At 38.4% G+C, this 21,716-nt stretch overlaps 1 protein-coding gene, 1 non-coding gene and 1 pseudogene across 2 annotated transcripts; 2 read left to right on the forward strand and 1 right to left on the reverse strand.

Annotated features, from left to right (window-relative positions):
- The first annotated feature begins 371 nt into the window (after positions 1–371).
- TRNAH-GUG (transfer RNA histidin (anticodon GUG)) lies at positions 372–444 on the forward strand. The gene has a single exon. It is a non-coding gene; the product is annotated as a tRNA-His (tRNA).
- A 3,050-nt stretch (positions 445–3,494) lies between these two features.
- On the forward strand, positions 3,495–4,418 carry LOC147451137 (uncharacterized). The gene has a single exon (XM_086520579.1). It carries the CDS (start codon positions 3,495–3,497, stop codon positions 4,416–4,418), a length of 924 nt encoding a protein of 307 aa, XP_086376705.1.
- An 11,213-nt stretch (positions 4,419–15,631) lies between these two features.
- Positions 15,632–16,019, reverse strand: LOC147451138 (calmodulin-2/4-like; annotated as a pseudogene).
- Between the last annotated feature and the right edge of the window lie 5,697 nt (positions 16,020–21,716).

The raw sequence follows: 21,716 nt of genomic DNA on the forward strand, positions 1-21,716 counted from the left end.
TTTGCGTTACCTATTACTAGGTCATCGCTGGGGGTTGCATAGTCGGTATCACGGATCATGTTAAGGTGTTTGTTTTTTTGCCTTAATAAATCTATTGACTCCATTACTTGAGAGGGCCAATCGTGGGCTTATAGTTTAATTGGTTGAAACTTACCGCTCATAACGGTAATATTGTAGGTTCAAGTCCTACTAAGCCTATTTACTTGCCATATTTAACTTGATAGTCTTTTTCTTTGTTGCGCCAAGCAAAGATTTAACTTGCCTGTTCTCTAAGCTTTGCTTCTTTGCCTTGGTTATCACTGTATGGAGTATAGCCAAGCGGTAAGGCATAGGTTTTTTAAAGCTGAAGGGACGGGAATCTAGCCCCGAGGGCGGGTATAACTCAATGGGTTAGAGTGTCAGATTGTGGATTTGAAAACACGGGTTCAAATCCCGTTACTCGCCAAAGACACGTCGTCCCAAGCAAAACAAAAGTAAATGGCAATTTTGAGTCGCACGTAAATTCATGCAACTCGATGATATGAAGCAAGTCTGTTTAGGGTTGATTCAGAGAGAATTTGTTCCGTCGTTGCACCAATTCAATTGTTCCTGGCCTACTTTGTAAGTGAGGTTACAGACGGCAGGTCATATGGTTTACCTCGTGAGGTTATGGATGACAAGCCATGAAAAGTTTTGGTCCATTTTTTATAGTTGCCTTAAATTGCATGCCTAGGAAATGTGTTTCTTTCCTTTCAAGATCCCCCTTTAGCTACTAATCCGATCTCAAGCCCCAACTACATTTTTCCATCCAGTAATATGTATGGATTTATGTATTAAAAGAAACTAACCCTAATCTTGGCTCAAAAAGTCAAAGCGGGAAGTGGCCAAATAAAAGAGGCGTTTGATTTCAATACATCTGCATCCCGGAAGAGAGATTTGAATTGTATTTCCCTTCTCTTAATTTAATGCCAAAGTATACTGTATTCAAGAGAGGAAAGCAGAGTGCAACAAGTTTAATAGCGCTCGACCTTTCATGCGATTAGGAAATTCCACGGCAATGGTCCCGCGAATTCAAAAAGTTACCACCAAAATGGCCAGCCCAGTTGCGAATTCCACAGCTGCCACTATTAACACTAGCAAAGCGAGTGATTAACCCATCATATCATCTAAATAGACGGGAAATATCGGAAAGTTCAAATTGACAGCCAATAGCATTGACTCAATTAGTGTTAGCATAATAGTAATGTTTCTTCTGTTCAAAAGAATTCCCCGAATACCTGAAAGAGAGAGAATCATGGAAAATGTTAAATATTTAACCAGATCCGTAATAAAATAAGAAGTATTTTTGTATTAGTTCTTCTCTTAATAATCATGGCTGTTTTCTTTTAATTTAAGCAAAGTGAAGGAAAGGCAAGTAACCCCATATACCACTATAGCGAAAAGTGACCAAAGCATGATGCAGGTTCAGTTAGAAGAAAAAACCCCCTAGCACTAAACAAGGGCAGGCAAAGCATTCCCGTAGGTATATGATTTAATGTGTACTTTCTGCATCCTATAGGACTTGAACCTGTGACCTTCAACTTAGAAGGTTGTTGCTCTATCCGACTGAGCTAAGGATGTTGCGCATTACAAACACCTCCAGTAGCCTTACCTTTAATGACAGGATTTGACGGCCATCCACCAATCAAGGGGCGTCGAAAGTGTCACACGAAAGGCAAGGAAATTTCACGGATGGCAATAGAATGGCAAGGCAAAAAATTGCCCGTCCATGCGGACACGTGAGATTCAATATAGAATGTCTACGGACAAGAATTCTCTTGTGTTGCCCGTCCAAAACAAGTTTTATAAATTTTTCATAGAAATTCAATATATATTTATTAACATTTATATTATAAATTTTAGCATGGTGAGTCGTATTCCGGAGTGACTAGTGACCACTGACTATGCCCATTGTGTAGCACTCCAAGTGGGAAACTTGGGTTCTGGTCGTAGGATAACGATTCTGAACGAAAATTGTACTGGTTGAGCCCAGGGCTGAGTCTCAACTTTCAAGGCGGCAAGGCCTAAACTTTTTCCACCTGCCTAGTGCCCTCTTTACCTGTGCCCTGCACATCACACAAGGTGATGACTCGTCCGACATCGATTGAGCAGTGAGGAATCGATCACTCCATACGCTGGCGACTGCACGCAGCCTATGAGCACCCTGCTGTGACGCTTTTGTTGATTGTTGCTTGCATTGTGCGTGACCTGTCCAGACTGTGTCATCCTGCGGATGGTGGACCTGCTCAATGCTGTGACACTGTCAATTTTCCAACGTGGTGTTGCTGGCACTTGCGTCTTGCGTGCAACTGTGCGCCTGAGTATCGACTCCCAAGTCTCCTCAATGTGCACCCCTGCCTTGCCTGCCACCCCTGTTTCCTCTTGTTTGCAGAGCCTAAATCGGGCAATGGCTCTTGTTGCAACCAAAACATAACCCTGCTTGTGTTTGCATTTGTTAGCAGGTTGAGACCAGGGTCCAAGATTCTCAAGAGTTAAGGTGCCAGAATCTATTGAGAGTCGAGACAGAGCTGAGAGGTATTGAACGCATTTTTTGGGGCCTTATTTGGCATAGTCATGGTCTTGCTTTTGCTCTTATTTGGCATCGTCTAGGTTGATTGGCATCTGAGGTTTTGCTTTTTGGTTTTTCAGTGGTTCTACAGTTGTAGATTGCTAAACACTACCAGGATTTTGTAACTTAATTACTTCATAGGAAGATTGCAAGTCACGGTTTCTCTTTGTGATCTTTGGGACTCGCTTTATTGCCAGGTATTATGTAGCTTTTATGCTAGTTCACATTTTAGTTTGCTTTGATAAATATATGAATTGTCTAAGAATGTAAATTATGATTTTGTTTTGTAACTGCTTGTAACTTGAGGTGTTTATGATTATTTTGTGCACAGTTTGACTTTAGCAATGGCTGTCTTAGGACGTCCCAAGGCAAGCAAAAAGCAAAAGACTATTTGTGAGTCTCTTGGTTTGCATGCATTGCCTAAGGAAGGTGAGGAAGGTGGGGGTGAGGTGGCCCGAGCAGCAGCACATGATTTTGTATGTCACATATATTGAGAATGGAGGGAATGGATGCATATGCACAAAGTTTGTAAAACTTCTATAAGCAAGGGATGCAACTGCAGTGGCATTGTATGATGCTTTGATTGATTTTTTTAAAAGCAAGGGGATACAGTCACAGAAGATGATTGGAATTGCCACCACTGATGGTGCTAGTGTCATGATGGGCATAAACATAGGGTTGGTTGCAAGGCTTAAGCGAGAGATTCCTCATCTTGTAGGTTTTCATTGCATCGCTCATAGAGAAGCTCTTGCTACAAATGATGCTTTCATTGCATGTAAAGAGTTCAAATTTGTGGACAAGATTGCAAGGAAGCTTTATGAGTGGACATCTCGATCTGCAAAGAGGCATGGTTTTCTTGCTGAAGTGGTACAGAATTGGTAGAAGAGAAAACTTGCGTCCTCAAAAAATGCATGATGTTAGATGGCTTTCTAAAGGTCAGGTATTGACAAAAGTTGTGAGACTTATGCTTGCTTATTTGGCTGTTATGAGAACTAAAGATGTAGCTTTATATGCATCCCTCACTAACTACAAGGTTCAATTCTTGCTTCACTTCTTTGCCGATGTACTTGGAGAGTTGAATATTTTAAACTGCAAATTTCAAGAATTGCATGTTGACATGTCTAGCATTGGGGACCATTTTAGATCTGTGATTGAAACCTTTCGATTGTCTTTCTTGGGTCCTAAATTTGCAAGAAAGACAAAGCATACAGAAAGTTTTATTAAAACAGTTAATGCGCAAAAGGGTGTAATGATGTACAAAGATGAGAAAGGTACTATACACTCTTATTGTTTGCATTTGGGTCCGATATGTGAAGGAGATGTAGCTAATCCCCATGAGACTTATGATACTGCATATGTATATTTGATACGTTTGTGTCAAGGCTATGTTAGCAGCATAAGCCAATCATTGTGGGATCGCTTTAAAGGGGATTTTGATGTTTTTGAAGCAGTAAAGTATTTCTCACCGAAGGATTATGATCTGGAGTTGGAAAAGCTAGATGCTATGTCTAGAGAATGGTTGAAAATTCTATGCAAGCACTTTGGGCAAGGAGAGATTTCATTAATTAATGAGCAAGAGTGTAAAGGAGAACGCGGGTCCTTTATAACTAGAATGCAAAATTGTTTTAAAGGAAAAGATATGTATGCTGCTTGGTTGGATACCAATAATCATGATGAGTGGGAGCATTCATTTCCTTGGACCATAAAGCTTTGGAGAGTCTTGTTGGTGTTACCTCTTTCAATTGTAGCATGTGAGAGAGGCTTTTCAAAGATGAACAAGATTAAGAGCACGTTTCGCAATCAGCTCTCTCTTGAGAGTTTGTATTGTTGATGTTTGTTGGCATGAACACTCCAAAGATTGCAAATCCAGAAAATGTGCTTTGGGAGGAGTGCTTTGAAGCATGGAAGACCATAAAGAATAGAAGAAGTGGAGCCGTAACAACAACATAATGTGGAGTGAGCTTAATGCTGATGTAGTTGACATATGGTTTTGTATTTATCTCATAGGTTTCTTCATTGACTATTGCATTCAAATTGATGGATATGTATCATGCAATTTCTCATAGTTTCATTGACTATTGCATTCAAATTGATGGATATGCATCATGGAATTTCTAAGCCTATCAAAGGAGCCTATTGAAGTGCAAGAAGAAATTCTCTTAGCATTGAAGTAGAGTGCTCTATTATTCTTTTCCATTGTTATTTGTTGGTGGTGAATTCATGTGCCATGTTCACTTGGTCTATAAAGTTATCTATATCTTTCAATGTATATAGCTAGATTTTATTCGTGATCATAGACATGTACGCTTTTTCCACGGCTCTTATTTACGAGGTTTGATTTTGGTTGGATTATAAATATCAAAAGTTGTTGGAATGGTTGTGAATAATGTAAATTGTATTTGGAATGGCATTGGAAAAATTTGCCATTCCATACGGATTGTCAATCCTTGAAACTGAGTATCCATTGAAATTGTGGGGTGCATGTCAAATCCTAACACTGCTTACCTTAGTAATTACTACAGAAGAAGAGTCTTCTTTATAAAATGAACCAGCTATTGCTATACTAACATTTAGGATTTATTCATCTAGCCAAAGGTAGAACTAGATTAGAAGAAGAAAAAAAGAAAAACTGTTTGTTTTTTCTATGTTTTTCCATAATACAAAAGAAAAGAGGCAATCTTAGACCATTGATTGCCAAAGACAGCATGTGCCTACAAGATGAAGTGTGAGGAGACACAAACTGGTGGAAAATGCTAGGGTGGAGTTAGTTAAAGTAGCAAAGGTGGCAGGTCCTATTAAGGCAGCAACTCCATGCCAACTTTGGCTAGCAACAGAGCATCCTTTTTGCATGTCCAAGTCCCTAATAAAATAAATAGGTAGCTAGAGGGAACCTACATACACCCATTGCATTCTAAGGTAGGGTCCCCTGCTATGTACTGTCATGTCACAGTGGGTTCACTTTGCCCTTTTCCACTACCGAGGTGAAGGGAAAGGAAGGAAGGCAGACCCTCAACCAAACCACACTTTTGTAAGAAAAATTCGGGATGGAGTCAAACCATCATTCCAAGACTGTAAGTCCAATGCATCACTGTTATGTTTATCGATTGCAAATCATTGATATTTCAAGGAGATCTTTTTTACTTAATGATGATAAGATTGAAAATTGTTTGCATAGACTTGGGAGATTGAGCTACCCATTTTATGTGCATTCATTGTCCATGTTGCTTTGTATGTGATAACCTGCTGCATGAGAGCATGGTGTGGACATCAATGGCATGCTATGATTGTGAGATCATTTCCATTGCACCAAAATTCTTGGCGTGTGCATGGGTTGGAACTCAATTTCATTGGCATTTTCATTTCATTGAATGAATAATTCCTTGTCACATGCATATGGGTTTGGGAGCTACATTGGATGAAGAATTGTGCTTGGTTGGGACTTTGTGTTTGGACTTGATTAGCTTGTTGCATGTTAGTGTCTGATTTGAATGAAAAAATCACTACATAACTCTAACCATTGAACTTTCTCAAAGGACCATTGAATTATGATTGAGCATAATGTGGTGTTTGGTTTGATCAAGAGCTTTTTACACTAAAGGACAAGTTTATTTTTACATGCATGTAAGCTTCACTTTTGCCAACAACCAAATGATGCATTGATGCTTAGTGGAGAGTGTGCATTAAAATTTTAACTTGACATTACTTGTACATTTTAGTGCTTTAATTGAATGAAAAATTATTGCAAAGCACTAAAATTAAGCTTGTTTGATGGCCAAAAGAGGGCATTTTGGGGTTATAGTTGATCATTTTTGCTTGTGTTGAATTACAATCTAAATGTATAGCACTAATTATTGACTTCGTTTTTGTAGAGTGATTGGCAAAGTGGGATTCCATTGCAGATACGGGATGTCGTCATTGTAAAATATTGCAAAATTTGGCTACTTAGAGCCATTCCAATTCTTTGGATTAAAAGTTGTATACATGCTAACTCATAGCTTGGTCTAAAGTGAAAATGTTTTCATTTGAGCTAGTGTTTAGCCAACTTTTTTGAGAGCTTTCAAGTACAAAATTTGGCTATTGAGAGCCGTTTACTTTCATTCCATTAAAAGTTGAAGTCATTTCTAGATCATAGCTTGCTCTAAAATTGTAAAATTTCATGTGAGCTAGTTGTTAGCCAACTTTTTTGGAGAGCTTCAAAAAATGTAAAATTTGGCTTTCAAGAGCCACTTCATTTCATCAAAGTTGCATTATTTCTAGCTCTTTGCTTGTTTCAAATTCCATATCTCAATTGAGCTAGAAATTGATCAACTTTGAATCATGCATGAGAGATTGTAAAAATTGCAAATTTGCTTATGTAGAATCATTCTATCTCTCATTTGTTGTTGTGTATGCATAAATTTTCTATCAAAGAGCACCATGTGCATAACCAAAGGCACTTTTTTCCTTCAGGTTTTTTCCCTTTGGAAAATTCAGGTATGCAAGACCCTAGCTTTATGTTTTCATTGATGTTTTTTGTGTGTTTTTGGCTTTCAATAAATGGCCTTTGGAGCTTGTCTTTACACTTAACTTCAAAAAGCTTGGATTGTAATAAAAAGATCAAGAGACTTCTCTACCAAGTGGATGCTTGCTCAAGGATACACAAAGAGCATGAATAGGTGAAATCCTTCAATGATATTTCTCTTTTGTTCATCTCTCCATTTTCTATGCTTGGTTTAAATAATATTTTCTTCTAAGCTATGGTTCTTTCATGTTCAAAATATAGGCATACTAAACTTTCAACACTTTGCTTTGTGAATATTAACTCATCAAAAAATTAGGTTTTATGTGTGCTAATCATAGGTAATTGGCCTTGACCTTAGGTTAATATAGGTTCATTTCTCATTAGTCCTAAACTCTTAGTGATAGTCTTAATACTCCATTCATTTTTAGCATGACCTAAGGCTGTGATTATGGTTTTAATCCTTTAGTCCATTTGCCATAAATACTCTCATGTTGAAAGCAATAAAAAAGTGCTAAAAGATGAAACAATGAAGCAAAAAAAGTGTCAAGAAAAAGTAGTAAAAATGCTACTAGGCACATGAAAATCAAATCTCTATGTTATGTTGTGTCCATGTGAGGCCTGGCGCCTTATTGGCACTTGGCAGGTGAGGGGAATCACCTTGGCTTGCTTGGTCAAGGCCCTAAACCGATGCCCTGGGCTAATAGGGTTAGCCGTCACCTTGGTAGGCTAGTAGGCTTTTGGAACACCTTCTTGAGGGTTCAAGGAGCCAAGAGTCACACCTAGACTTGCCTTGGGGTGGTAGCCTTGTATGTGTTTTACTTTTTCAATGAATGACAAAAACAAACTTCCATGAGCTTCAAAAAGCTGTGACAATGTACTAATAGATTAGGAGCTTTTTTATACCCCTTAGACATGATAGACTTGAATGATTTATTAAGATTGGTCACATAGTTTTTAAGCTAGTAGGTTTATGACTTTGCATTAGCCTACGATCATCATTGATTGCTTCTGTTTCATGCATAAAACTGAAATTTCAAGTGGTTTAATCTTCATGATAGTTAGGTGTTTTTTTGCTTTATGTTGTTTAGTTTTTGACTATGATTCACCCATCTTTTAGAAGCTTGCATGATTGTTCATTGTACTTCATGTTTTTTATTCTTGTTGGCTTTTGATGCTCATTACTTGTTCTTATGTTTTGCAGCTCAAAATTTCTTCCATAGAATTGCTTTCTACCATGTCTCTGTGTTTTGCTTCACCGGCACACGAGGACGTACGTCAAATTAAGAAGGGGGGAATGTTAACAGCGGCTAACACAGGCTACATCGATTATGCATCAAGCCGGAGATGTGCTATGGATGTGCACAAAATTTCCTACTCACTTTGTATAAGGTCTTGGTCTCATTGGGAGTTCCAAAGTTGTATATGCTTGGACTTGTGTAGTAAATCCAACTGCGATTCAGTCAAGGGTAGATCATCAATCATCCCGTTTCTTGGTATGTGATTCTCGTTAACACTCATCCACCATTCGTGTAGGTCTTATTTCTATCACTATTCTTGAGGTTTGCTTCAACCAGATTTTTCAGTATGTAAGTGCCCAAATCACATCGCATTATCCTTTGATTTGATAGTTTGATGTCCATTACTGTAGCAATGTGAAGGTTAGGCTTGGTGTATAGGCTTGGTGTATCTAGGTGGATTTTGGACTTTTAGATGTTGTGATATGAGACACAACGGCAATTCTGTCTCTAAGTACACCAAATCCTTGTATGTAAACTTATGCCCTTGCTACTTTTGACAAAAGCTTTGTCATTGTCTGTAGCTTTGGTCTTTAATAGCAAGTTGTGGTTGCATGGTGGCAAGTGTAAGGCTTGATTGATAATATCTATAGTGATTCAAACTTTCACAATTTCATCCTTATCTATCAGTGTAGCTTCTCCGTTGTATTAAATTGATGACATAAGTTTGTGTGCTCTCTAGAAGTCTATTCTCCATGGTTGTAGATGGAAAATGTGTCCATTTAAAGACAACTTGAACCTTCAATCACTTCTTGTTGTTGATGTAGAGTCCAAAGTTCCCTTGGGAAGATTGTGGTCTTTGCTTTACTGCCATCACATGCTTTGAATCTACCAATAAATATGTTTACTAGGATTTGAGCAAGCTCCTTCTCTGATATATGATCTTTCTTGTTCGACTCAGATTTCCACCATTGGTAGGGTGGGGATTCCCATTGCTTCTTTGGCCATCTGCGAGGCATTCTATGATCAGACATTCCAAAGATTAGATCTAGAAATTGGCCAACAAATTGTTGAGAAAAGTCAAAAAACACAAACTTTGACATGAAATGAAAAATGAGTATAACTTGATCAAAACAAGTCCAAATTTGTCCAAACTTCACCAGTGCATCTAGGGTAGATACAAGCACTAGGTGAGAAGGTTGTAGGTCAATTCTTGCTCAAGAGTCATGGATCACGATCCATGTCAGACAACATTTTGAACTTCTGGTGGTACCATCTAATTAAGCATGAAATGGGGATGCTATGGTTCACTTGTTTTTGAATTTGGATCATTGATTGGGATTTCATGCCAAATTTTGGAATTTCTCTCAGACTTAGAGATTTTTGGCAGTTTTGCAAAGATATTGGAATCTAAATGACTTGAAACTCTAGGGTTAGATTATCCTTGATATTTGGGACCAAGTAGTTTTGTTTTTGCTTGGACAGCTTACAGGGGGTCATGGATCGCAATCCATGTTGGATAGCTTTTTTGCTTGGACAGCTTACAGGGGGTCATGGATCGCAATCCATGTTGGATAGCCTTTTGGGGTAAAACATTGGAAGCTTGTTCTGATAGTCTATCCTAACACACTGGTGAAGTTAATTTCAAATTTGGACAATTCTATCTCTAGTTTCCCCAATTTCCCAAGTTATGGTTTGATTTGGTATGTGGTTTTGGGTGGCACTTTAGATCCCTAATTGTGACCAATCTGGTTGGCATTTTGACCACCAGAAGCTTTGGATCTAAAGAAGAATCGCAATCCCTGTGTTGTTTGCTAATTTTCACTGCATTTGGAGATTGTTTGTACCCTACCAGGCTCCCTTATACTTTGATTCATTTGTTAGGAATTTTTGGCAATCTTTGAGTTACAATAGATCCACAACTCCTTTTGATACCAAATCTTTGCCCATGGCCATAATTCCTGCAGTTCACACTTTGATAATGCTAAACTTGGAAATCATAGCACTTGACATGACCAAATACTAAAATTATGCCACCTCTCATACTCTTTGACTTGTGCACACAGTCTTCAAACATTTTCTAACAGCTTTGCTTCAGGGGGACATGGATTGCGATCCATGTTTGGAACCCAATTTTGACCAAACTTTGGGGATAGCATCTGGACATGATCCCTAAACCAATGGTGCACTTTTTCCTGAGTTTGGGTCAAATATTCCCATTATGGGCCGAAATGACCATTTGAAGACTGACTTTTCCATTTTTCTTGGGTTTTGGTGATTTCCAAGTTCATTTCACTCCATATTTTTAGGGCGCTTTTCCCAAGGCAAGTTCAAACTGTGTGGAAAAAAAATTTCCGATTCTAGTATGTTGGAGGACATGGATCATGATCCATATCCAGCAACATTTTTTTATTGTGATTGTTGGAACTTATAGATGCTTTCAAGGATAGTAATTGGCACAACTTATTTCTGCAAACTGAGGTGGGGGGACATGGATCGCGATCCATGTTCCACCCCTTCTGTCAAATGTGAATGCATGGCCATATTTTTCTCAGTGATTAGAACTATCCTATGCACTTATCTTTGAATTTGAACTTGTCTACCCATCCCAAAAATCCTCTAACAGTTTGCACAAATGTCGTCTTTGATTTGATTGTTTTGTTGTTCGTGCATTTGTTGGGTGTCTTTTGCAATTCACAATTGTTCTAGAGCTGAAGAGGATCAAACCTAATAGATCTGGTGAAGTGTGGGTGTTCAATGTGGTTGTAGTAGGTAGAACTATTGCAAAGTGCTCTAGGTCACACAAAGTCTTTGGCTCTCTCTCTCTCTGAACTGACAGAATGCAGGTGAGGTTTATCTTGCCCTTTTTTACTATATGTGCTCAAATGCAATGTGCATACTTAACTTATTTGCCCACTTTTCTTGTGACATACCACCTGCAACTAAGACGGCTTGTCGTTTGGACTCATTTGCTCCTGATTTTGCAATTCTAGAACGTTTTAGGTTAGCCCTACTTTGAATTTTGCCAAATCATTCCATATTTTTCATGCTTGAATCTCTTGCTTTATAGGTTTTGCGTTTGCTTTCAAATCTTGAATCCAAAAGTCTTGGCTCTATATATTAATTTTGGATTGTTATTAGGTTTAAAAGGGAAAGAAAATTACTCAATGTTATTATTTGGCCAAAAATTTTGCCAAAATTATTCCGCACACTCTTATGTACATACTCTCACTTTAAGTATCTCTTTTATCAAAATTTGTCGGTATGGCTCAATACTTTGCCAGATAAGAGTAAAAATTTGCTAAAAGCTATCAAAAAAACAAAAAAATTAAGCATCAAACACATTTTATACATTGTACACATAATCTCTCGACATCTTGCAACCTAGTATCTTGCAATTTGTTGCTCCAACTATTGTAGCTATTGTTACTCCCCCCTTCCCATTATAAGTCGCCCCAAACGAAGGTTGGTGCTATGTGCATGGGCAAAAACGATGTGTCTATGCAAGGCTGTGTAAGGTGTCCCTATTATGCATAGAGGAGAGATGCATTGGGTAACATAGTGTTGTGCAAGGTTGGATGTTGAACCAACTGTTTAATGGTTTTTGCTGGCGAGGTTTCATCTTGTGTGTGTTTGCCGAAGAGAAGTTGTTGAAGTTGTAATGCCCTCTCCTTAATGCTTGGTTTTGTGATTATCTGTTGTGTGGCCAAGAGATGATTGGGTTGTACTTTAGGGATCCATTTGAGGCTTGTTTTGGGAGACTGCGACAAGATCGGGTTGTTTGTTGGTTTCAGTCTTCATTCCCATTTGGTTGTTGTTGATTTCTTTGGTTGTTCCAATTTAGCTTTGGGAATCCATTTGTATTTTTTAAAGCATGTTGAAACATTCATATGTCAATTGAAGCTCCGTTGTCCGTTGTGTTTAGCTTTGTTGGTTTTTTTTCAATTTGGAATCTTTTTTGCGGTGAGGTGAAGGATTGAGTAACAAGCATTTGTTTTGGGATCCAAACTTTGGTAATGCTACTTTGGTGATTACTTGCGGGTAGTTCTGGTGTAGATGCAAGTAGATCTTCCTTGTGTTGTAGTCATTTGAATGCTTCTGTTCATCCCAGATGTGATCTGTTTGCATGAATGGTGTAACATAGCGTTTATCCTTCAGATAATAATGCAGTGTGTCATCTTTCCAATGTGAAACAACCTTGTAAGTGCACATCCACAAAACTCCCAAAATGATTCGCTTGTTGAGATCTGTATTGGCCATGATGTGAAACCAATCTGGGCAGTGGTTAGCATCTATCTTAATTGAGACATCGGCTTGTTCCAAACTAGCCATCGTTTCTCTGTTGATCGCTTTGAGTTCAATATGGATTGTTTCAATCATGGACTTTGATAATTTCAGGTAGGTTGAGTATTGCATAGCATTGGCACGTGCTCCACCAATGCTCATTCCGTGTACCATCAACTAGCTAGACAGTTTGTACATCCATTCCACCTAGCCAAGTTTGTTCAATCTGAACTATTGAAATAGGAGGTGACGGCTAGCATTGTTCTTTGTGCTTTAAAATGTGCAACCTAGCTTCCTCATGTGCCTGATCCTTAATTGCTTGAACTTTCTTATGTCGCTCCTTAGCTAAATGTATCTTGTCTAGCATGTTTGCTGTGAAAGGTTGTTGATACTTTTTTAATATGCATCCATTTATCTAGGTAGACATCACCTCTCCCTCTAATGTTGCAAGGTGGACGGCTCCACTTGGTGATATGTCGTTGATCACAAATGGGTCGTTACCCCCGCTTTTTAAGTTTTTTAATATGTTGCTTAAGGGTGTAGACTAAAACGTAGTCACCCTTTTGAAATTCCTTGTTTTTTACATGGTGGTCATGTGTATATATAGCTACAAATTTAAGCCTTTTTTCATTTAGTTGCATTAGTTGGTCCAGTCTATCAGATAACTCATGTCCAGTCCATACCAAGTCTTGCGCTATGCGTAGTGCAGGAATCAAGAACTCAATCGGCAGCATTGCATTTATCCCAAATACTAAGTTGAAAGGTGTTGTTTTTTGTGGTGTTCTATATGCTACCCGATATGCTCATAAGGCTGAATGTAACTTCTGTTCCTAGTTCGTTCTAGATTTATTGACAACAATCTTCATGAGCATTGTACACAATACTTTGTTGTTGCTCTTGGCTTGTCCATTGTCTTGAGGGTGGTATGGAGCTGATTTAGAATGAAGCACCATGAATTCATGCAACAAATAATCAATCATATCATTAAGGAAATGAGTGCCTCGATCACTCACGATTTCAATTGGAAGGCCATAATACGTGAAAATGTTCTTCTACAAGAGTTGTTTTTTTGTTCTAGCATCATTTTTTTGAGTTGCCTTAGCCTCAATCCATGAAAGAATATTCCTTTCTTTTGTCATCTTGAGCAAGGAAAATGGAAGAGCATATCCATGATTACACATTTATTAATCCCCCGTTAGATTCGTGTCACTCGGGCACCCACCCTATTATTTCTTTGTTTGGGGCCAAAACATTTGTTGTCATATCAAGCCTTCAAATACAAGCAGCTCATTTTAGCAGCAAAGTGTGGTTGCAGAGGTTGTAGAGATTCCATTTTTTATGATGATTGTCAAATACCAATTTCCATCACATCATCCTATGATGCCTTTCGTAGTTGGTTAACCTTGAGAAGTTGGTTGAGAGGTTAAGGCTACCCATCTAACAAAGGAGTTTACGGTGTCTCTCTAACATGTGTTGGAGGAAAACTTTTTCTTTTTCTTATGGTCCTCCACCTTGACATAGCCAGTCTGCCATCCTTGCCCAAGTGTGACATCCACCTTACTTGATGGCCAATTCTCATACATAAAAACTCGAACTTAATTTCCTTCAACGATTTTCCACCACATGTTACTCTAATAGCCCACGTTCGTAGGACATTTGCATGGATTGAATTCTTCATAAGCCTCGACTTTAGATCTGGTGGTGACAGACCTTGCGAGTAGCGAGAGGAGTAGCCATGGTGACAGTTTCCACCTTAGCCATGGCCAAAAGGATAGTGATGCAAAGACAGTGAGAGGTTGTCGGTAGTAGGGGCTCTATAACGCGCGTGGTTGCACACCAAGACACCTAGTGAAGAACTTGGGGGGGTAGAGAGAGAGAGAGAGAGAGAGAGAGAGATGCTAGGGATTTTTCTTCTTCATTCCATATTTGTTGCACACATCATCATCGCCTCTTTGCACACTAGTAGTTGCCCGTACCGCTTAGCCTTTTTCTCCACTGGTCTTTGGGTCTGCATTGGCTACAGTGTGCCAACTTGTTCTCACTCGCTATAGAGGTTACTGCCCCCCCCCCCCCCCCCCCCCCCCCCTTGCTACTTGCTTTGCCTCTATCTGTGTTTTCCATAGTTTAGTAAGATTCTGAGAAGAACTTGGGGTAGAGAGAGAGAGAGAGAGAGAGAGAGAGAACTTAGCTTTGGAGCTTTGACGCTAGTGGAGGCAAATTAGTAGGCCCAGCAGTCTAAAAGCTATCCGCCGAGTGGGATCAATGTGGTTAGACAGATGGTGGCCAAGGGTGACTAAATTCAACCCGCTCATGGCATGCTAGACTTTGGATATAGGGTCTCTCTCTTGCTGTGTGTGTGTGTGTGTGTGTGTGTGTGTGTGTGTGTGTGTGTGTGTGTGTGTGTGTGTGTGTGTGTGTGTGTGTGTGTGTGTGTTTGTGCAAGCACACACACCAAGTTCTTACCTAGAATCTCATAAACTTTGTGGCCTTCTTCCTTTCCCCTAGAACAAGCTGTACTATGAGCTTCAATATACCCCTCCTAGATCTCCTTATGAAGCTAGAGACACTCTAAAAATGCGCATGCTCTTCTTAACCTTGCACCGACTCTCTCTCTCTCTCTCTCTCTCTCTCTCTCTCTCTCTCTCTCTCAGTCTCTCTCTCAGTAAAACCAAGCAATAATGCACCGACAATGCGCATTGTTAGAGACACTCTAACAATGCGCATGCTCTTCTTAACCTTGCACCGACTCTCTCTCTCTCTCTCTCTCTCTCTCTCTCTCTCTCTCTCTCTCTCTCTCTCTCTCTCTCTCTCTCTCTCTCTCTCTCTCTCTCTCTCTCTCTCTCTCTCTCTCAGTAAAACCAAGCAATAATGAATAAATGTCATATTTGAAGTGTACAAACAATTAAACCACCGCTCCTCTATATGATGGTGGATTATAACAACGAGAAGAATGGTGCCACTCCAAAGCAGCACCGAGGTTTGGTTGACTTTAGCATCATTTAAAGTTTTCACTTGTCAAAAGCACTACTTTGAGAGCATCATCCTCACAAACTCATCATAATTCACCTATCCATCACCATCAACATCTGCCTCTCGAATCAGGTCGTCAACCTCTTCATTTGTCAACTTCTCTCCCAAATTTTTCATCACATGGAGAAGCTTCATAACAAAAATAAACCCATTCTTGTCCTTATCAAAAACCATGAATGCTTCTTTCAAGTCCTCCTTCAGAGTTAGTGTCCTTCATCTTGGGGCCCATTAGATTCAAGAAGTCAAGAAAATTGATTGTTCCATTGCCACCCACATCCACTTCATTGATCATCTCATGTAGCTCTGGTTTTGACAGGTTTCATCCAATCAAGCGCATCACAGTACCAAGCTCTTTGGTGGTGATATTGCCATCACCATCTTTGTCAAAAGAGACTGAAAGCGAGATTTGTTGTTTGCTCAATATCGTGCTAGAGAAGGCACACACAGGAGAGGGTACAGAAGAAGATGATAGAAAGAATGGGGAGCCGTAAGAGGAAGGATGATGAAGAATGGCAATTCATGAGGAGGACTGCATCTCCCTTCACGCTTATGACTTCCTGCTCTGTGTAAGACTCCTTGATTATGCAAGAGTAGAACCCATGAATGGTAGTGAAAGAGTAAAATGCAAAGTCCCTAAGAGTGGACTTGCTAATGTAGTGAAAATGTTCATGCAATGAAGTAAGAATGACTAACAAATTATTTTTTATGGTGAGATTTAGGCTTACCTCTACTACCATGGAGAAAATTAATCATGTAGTTAGGAGAGGCCTAAAGATTTTGGATTTCCAATTGACAAGAGGGGGGGGAAGGATAACCTTACTTGGAATGGGAATCCTCTTTTCAAAAATACTTCTTTGATCATGATAAAATTACCCTTCAAAACCTAACTTCTTATTGAGAGAATTAGATATAAACTTAGTTATATCACTAAAAATCTTACACACATACTCTAGAGAGGGAAAAAATATTATATTTCTTCATTTAACTTGAATGCATAATCAAAGAAAAAGTAGTAAACCTTTCATGAGAGCATTTCTTTTGGAGAAATTATATTGCCTATTTGGAAAACAATATAAGTTTCAAGTCTAATACAAAAATACTCCAATACTTTATTGCCTATGACTTTTGGCATTTATCTCTATTAAGTATTTTAGGTAAGAGAATAAGAGTAACTTAAAAGTCGATAAGAAATTTTTATATCTCTATTGCTTGCCGAGAAACATTCTTATATGCTTGTCAAGAATAAACATATAAGATTCTTATATGCTTGTCGAGAAGCATTCTTATATGCTTGTTTGAAACATTCTTATATGCTTGTCGAGAAAAAATTATTATATTTCTTCATTTAACTTGAATGCATAATCAAAGGAAAAGTTGTAAACGCTTCATTAGAGCATCTCCTTTGGAGAAATTATAATGCCTATTTGGAAAACAATATTAGTCTCAAGTCTAACACAAAAAAATACCAATACTTTATTGCCTTTCATTTTTTGCAATTATCTCTATTAAGTCATTTAGGTAAGAGAATACGAGTAACTTAAAAGTCGATAAGAAATTTTATTATCCCTATTGCTTGTCGAGAATAAGAGCAGCTAGACATATATCTATTGCTTGTTGAGAAACATTCTTATATGCTTCTATGATTTATGAGGGAGCCAAACATGATCATAGTTATACCATTTGTAGAACTTTGATCATGACAACTTTTTGCCTTGTGTGTGCTCCTATTAATGAGAATATAATTGTGAATCTTGGAATTCTTATCTTACTGATAAGGGTTAAATCTCTCTAAAATAGTTTATTCATCCTTCTTTTGTAAGGTAAGAGACTTAACACTCTTGGATTCTTGGTGTTTCATACTCAATATGAGAAGAAATAAATAATAAACTTATCAAAACTTAAGAGAAGGTATTGTTAACCATTACCAACATACCCAAGAATAAAATATTGAATTTATTATGATTTTGAATAAATTAGGCAAACATTGTAAGTGAACTCCTTGATCTAGAGCTATAATACATAGAGTTCCCATGTTGTCGAGAAAGACCTCTGTAGAAGGCAGACTAGCCCAAGAGAATGTGTCATTGAAATGGTGATGACAAAGGTTGATTGGGGTTCCTATGTAAGCCTAAGACCACTTCATTTCCTCAACTTTTGTAGATTGAATCAAATTATAATGTTTGAGGAAATCTTGATTTTGTGCTTACGTTATGCAAAAATCAAATTGTGCTTCTTTTACTTTGGAAAATCTCCTTGTGACTCAAGATGTAGGTTTGCATAAGAAATTAAAATTACAAAAAAATCCTTGGGGTGCATGACTAAAGGAAACTAATCTATACACATCCGAAATAATTGATTGCAAGTTTGCATTAAAAAAATATTTGAAACTTTCCTTGGGGGTGCATGATCAAAGCTTGTGCCCTGCTTGCATAAAGAGGAAGTACATATTTTTTTGTCCATATGGCCCATTAACCGCATTGAGTACAATTTTTCCAACTCCCTAAACTAGATAAGAGGCATTGTTGGCACAAGTGACAATATTCGCATTAGGGAAAACATCAAGAGAAGTAAACAAGTAATGTGCTTTATAGCCATTGTCAAAGTACTAAATATGTGAATATGCATCAACAATAGAATTTGTAGATTTTGTAACGGCTACATTTGAAGAAGATTCACTTTCTTTCTTATATACCTCTTTAGCCTTTAGTTTAGGATATTTCTTTATCAAAAGATCTCTAGATTTACAATAGCTACCGTGCAACACTTTCCTCTTTTAAGAGATTTATCAAATGCATTCTGTTATGGGAGGCATTTTTCATAGATTGTTTGCTACCTAAAGAAGGATGATTGGAAGTAGTAGCATTGTTATTTATACCTCTTCTTTGTACAGCAACAATAGCGTGGTCAATACCAAAGTGACATAGCCTCTTGTAAAAACAAAGTGACCACTCTATCAAACTTAATAGCATTATCATTGCCCTGTGCAACGAGCCTCAAAGTAGATGCAAAAGTTTGCTACAAACGTGGTAATGCATCCATGATAGTCTACACAAGTGAATGGTCGGGAATGACTTCACCTGCAACAATGAGTTGCTCATTGATATCTTTGATATCAGCAAGAAAAATGTTGATTTCATCTTCCTCGTGCATTATTTTTATTATAGTTGTTTGCACAAAAATGCTATTTTTGCCTCATTGCAACCTGCATACAATCTAGCTAGAATGTCCTAAGCGTGTTTTATTGTTTTGGCTGAGCGAATGTGAAAAGTAGTGGTGCTCTTGCTAGAAAACACAATTAATGCATGCACCTATGCATCTATACTATCCCAATAAGCATGTTCAATTGAATGTAAAAAAACATTGGCAGTAGGAGCAGAATAGCTAGAACCTACAACATCCTCCATAGAACTTGGATCCACATAACCTAGGAGTACATCAAGACCTTTAACAATGTTCCAGACACCCTTGGAAACAAGTACATGCTACATCATGTAAGCTCACAATGGATGGTTGTTTATATTTAGTCTATCATCAACAGACAACATCTTCAAAAGAACCAATTGTTGGAGTTAGGGTTGTAGGAATATACATACAACTTGGAGGTGAAGAAGAATCTCAAGATGCACAACAAAGAACGTATTACTTGGTGTGCAAATACAAGATAAGATAGCCTTAGAGTGATGGGCGTATATACAAAAGCACGGAGGGAAAAAACCTCCTAGTGAGGGAAAAAAGTGCCCCGGTGGTCCTAAGTGTATTCACACACATCACTACCATATATATGATAACATTGGTGAGACGTTTGGAGCCATTTTGTGCTCAAGGAAGTCTTCATTTGTTTAGTTGGCCCATGCTAAAACTGTGTTGGCATCCTTGGTTCCATCAAAATCTTTGAAGGTATTTTTTATATAAAGAGAGCATTCAAGCCGTAAACCTATATAAAATCAAAGAATACTTAGCTTTGTCTTAGCATATGGTCGTCAATCCACATGTGGATACAAAATCAAAGTCTAGTCCAATGACCGACGGAGTAGATTTGTGCACAAGACGATTTACTCCTTAGCTCCTTTCCCAATTGTTAAACGGCAATTGGCAATATTTTGGCAAAACAGGCAATATAGTCAATTACGGTGTTCTTTTAGCTTTTGAGTAAGGCAATTTTTAAAAAGCTAAATTTTTTTGACTTTCGGTAGTCTGCAAAACAGTCGAGATTCGACTCGTCGACCTTGAGAAATTTTTAATTGGTTGCCGGCAAGAAATTGGTATCTTTCTTTTTAGGCAGAGTTCTTCACCAATGTTTTGGGGATTTTTTAAGATACTTACACCTTGTATTGCCAAACAAGGAGTTAAGGTTCTTTTCTCTAGAAGGCACCTAGTAATAACTAGCATGAGATTCACGGTATTTACTACTTTTGGAGCTTCGGAGACCACTAGCAAGAGGCCTTTTGGGGTTTATGGGCTTTGGGAGTCAGTTTTCTTCTTCGGCTTTGCGGAGTGGGTGGTTGAAATTGGAAGGGCTAATAGCCACCCCTTTTTTCTTAAGGGCTTTGAGGGTGCCCAATTGCCTTATGGTGTAAGCTTCAAAAGTTAACGGTTTACCAAGGCATGAAATGTTTATTGGCCACACCTTTTAATCAAAGTGTGTGTGAAAAAGAAGAAAAAACTGTGGTCGATGGTGTGTTGGAGGTTGTGTGAGTGTGAGTGTGGGTGTGTGGGTGTGTGTGTGTGTGTGTGTGTGAGAGAGAGAGAGAGAGAGAGCCTAGTTGGAGGGATGGCACCCTGCAGAGCATGCCTCTCAATGGGGTGAAATAACAAGAATGCCTTGCACAGCGATGGCAACCCCAACTCTAGCAATCTCGTGACCTCAACATGTGGGATCTGACTGTGCCAAAGATTGTCCCATGCCAAGGTTTCTTTCAATTTCCTTTGGATGAGCTTCAAAAAATTTCTTTTGTCCCTTCCTAAGCCAATATCGTCTCTTCCAAAATGCATTGAAGACTCCTTGATCATAAACTTGATCACCGATTAGTCAGCTTTTCCCTCAATAGCTTCTCCTTCTCCTTCACAAATTCAACAAAATTGAGCAATTTCAAATTAAGTAATTTCCATACTTGTTTTTGGCTATCGTAAGCACAATTTGAAGGAAAATTTGCTAGCTATAATCCAATTAGTGCTAATTGAAATGTGATTTATCAAATTCAATCTTTACGAATTTAAACATCGTCTTCAAGAATTGAAAACTCATTGCCAATTCCTCAAATCAAGGCTTTGATACTACTGACGGGAAAACCATGAGAATGGTTGCCAAAATCCTCAAGCTCTCCACACAAACACACACATATCCATCGCACCTATCACCACCTTTCCCTTTCCAAGCACATACACAAAGGTAGACAAAGACAACACAATCTACACACACACATAAACATGCACATAAACCTAGTAAAGATGGTGAGAGCTTGTAAGAGCAAGATGTAGACAATATAGTGAAACACAACATAGCATAAGAGAGGGAGAGAGAGAATCGTACAAATCAAAACCCCATGGAACACCTTGTGAAGTTGGATATTTGATTTCAAAACTAAATTGGTGCCAAAAAAAAGGCCCCTCTTTACACTTGAGTTTTTTTGTGTTTCTCACAACTTATCCACCATGACCCATAAAGGGATTGGCTCTCACCACCTATGTGAGCCGTGTAGGCTTATTCAAAAAATATTTAAAACAATGACCCATAAAGGGATTGGCTCTCGCCACCTATGTGAGCCGTGTAGGCTTATTGGAAAATATCTAAAACAAATGTGCTAAAATCAATAGCCAGGAGGCTTTATTGGTGTTATTGTCGACTACTTCTCCTCAGCTCCCAATATTCCTATCTACATAGCATCAACTCACCGTTAGATAAAAATAAATATAGCACAATAATTAAACATTATACACCCAACTATCTCACTTGTAACACTAACCACATATAGCAAGAGGGTGCCCAATATCGTAACACTTTTCCCCTATAGAGGTTGTTCCACGTGTGATGACTAGACTTGGCTAGCTATACATGTAGTCAACAACCCATGGCTACACT

Source organism: Adiantum capillus-veneris, chromosome 9 (assembly GCF_014529385.1).
Source record: "Adiantum capillus-veneris isolate H3 chromosome 9, ASM1452938v2, whole genome shotgun sequence".
NCBI lineage: Eukaryota > Viridiplantae > Streptophyta > Polypodiopsida > Polypodiales > Pteridaceae > Adiantum > Adiantum capillus-veneris.

What these genes read in the sequence shown, in the direction of transcription:
- LOC147451137 (XM_086520579.1), top strand. Translation starts at nt 3,495, where the DNA reads ATGCATGATGTTAGATGGCTTTCTAAAGGTCAGGTATTGACAAAAGTT.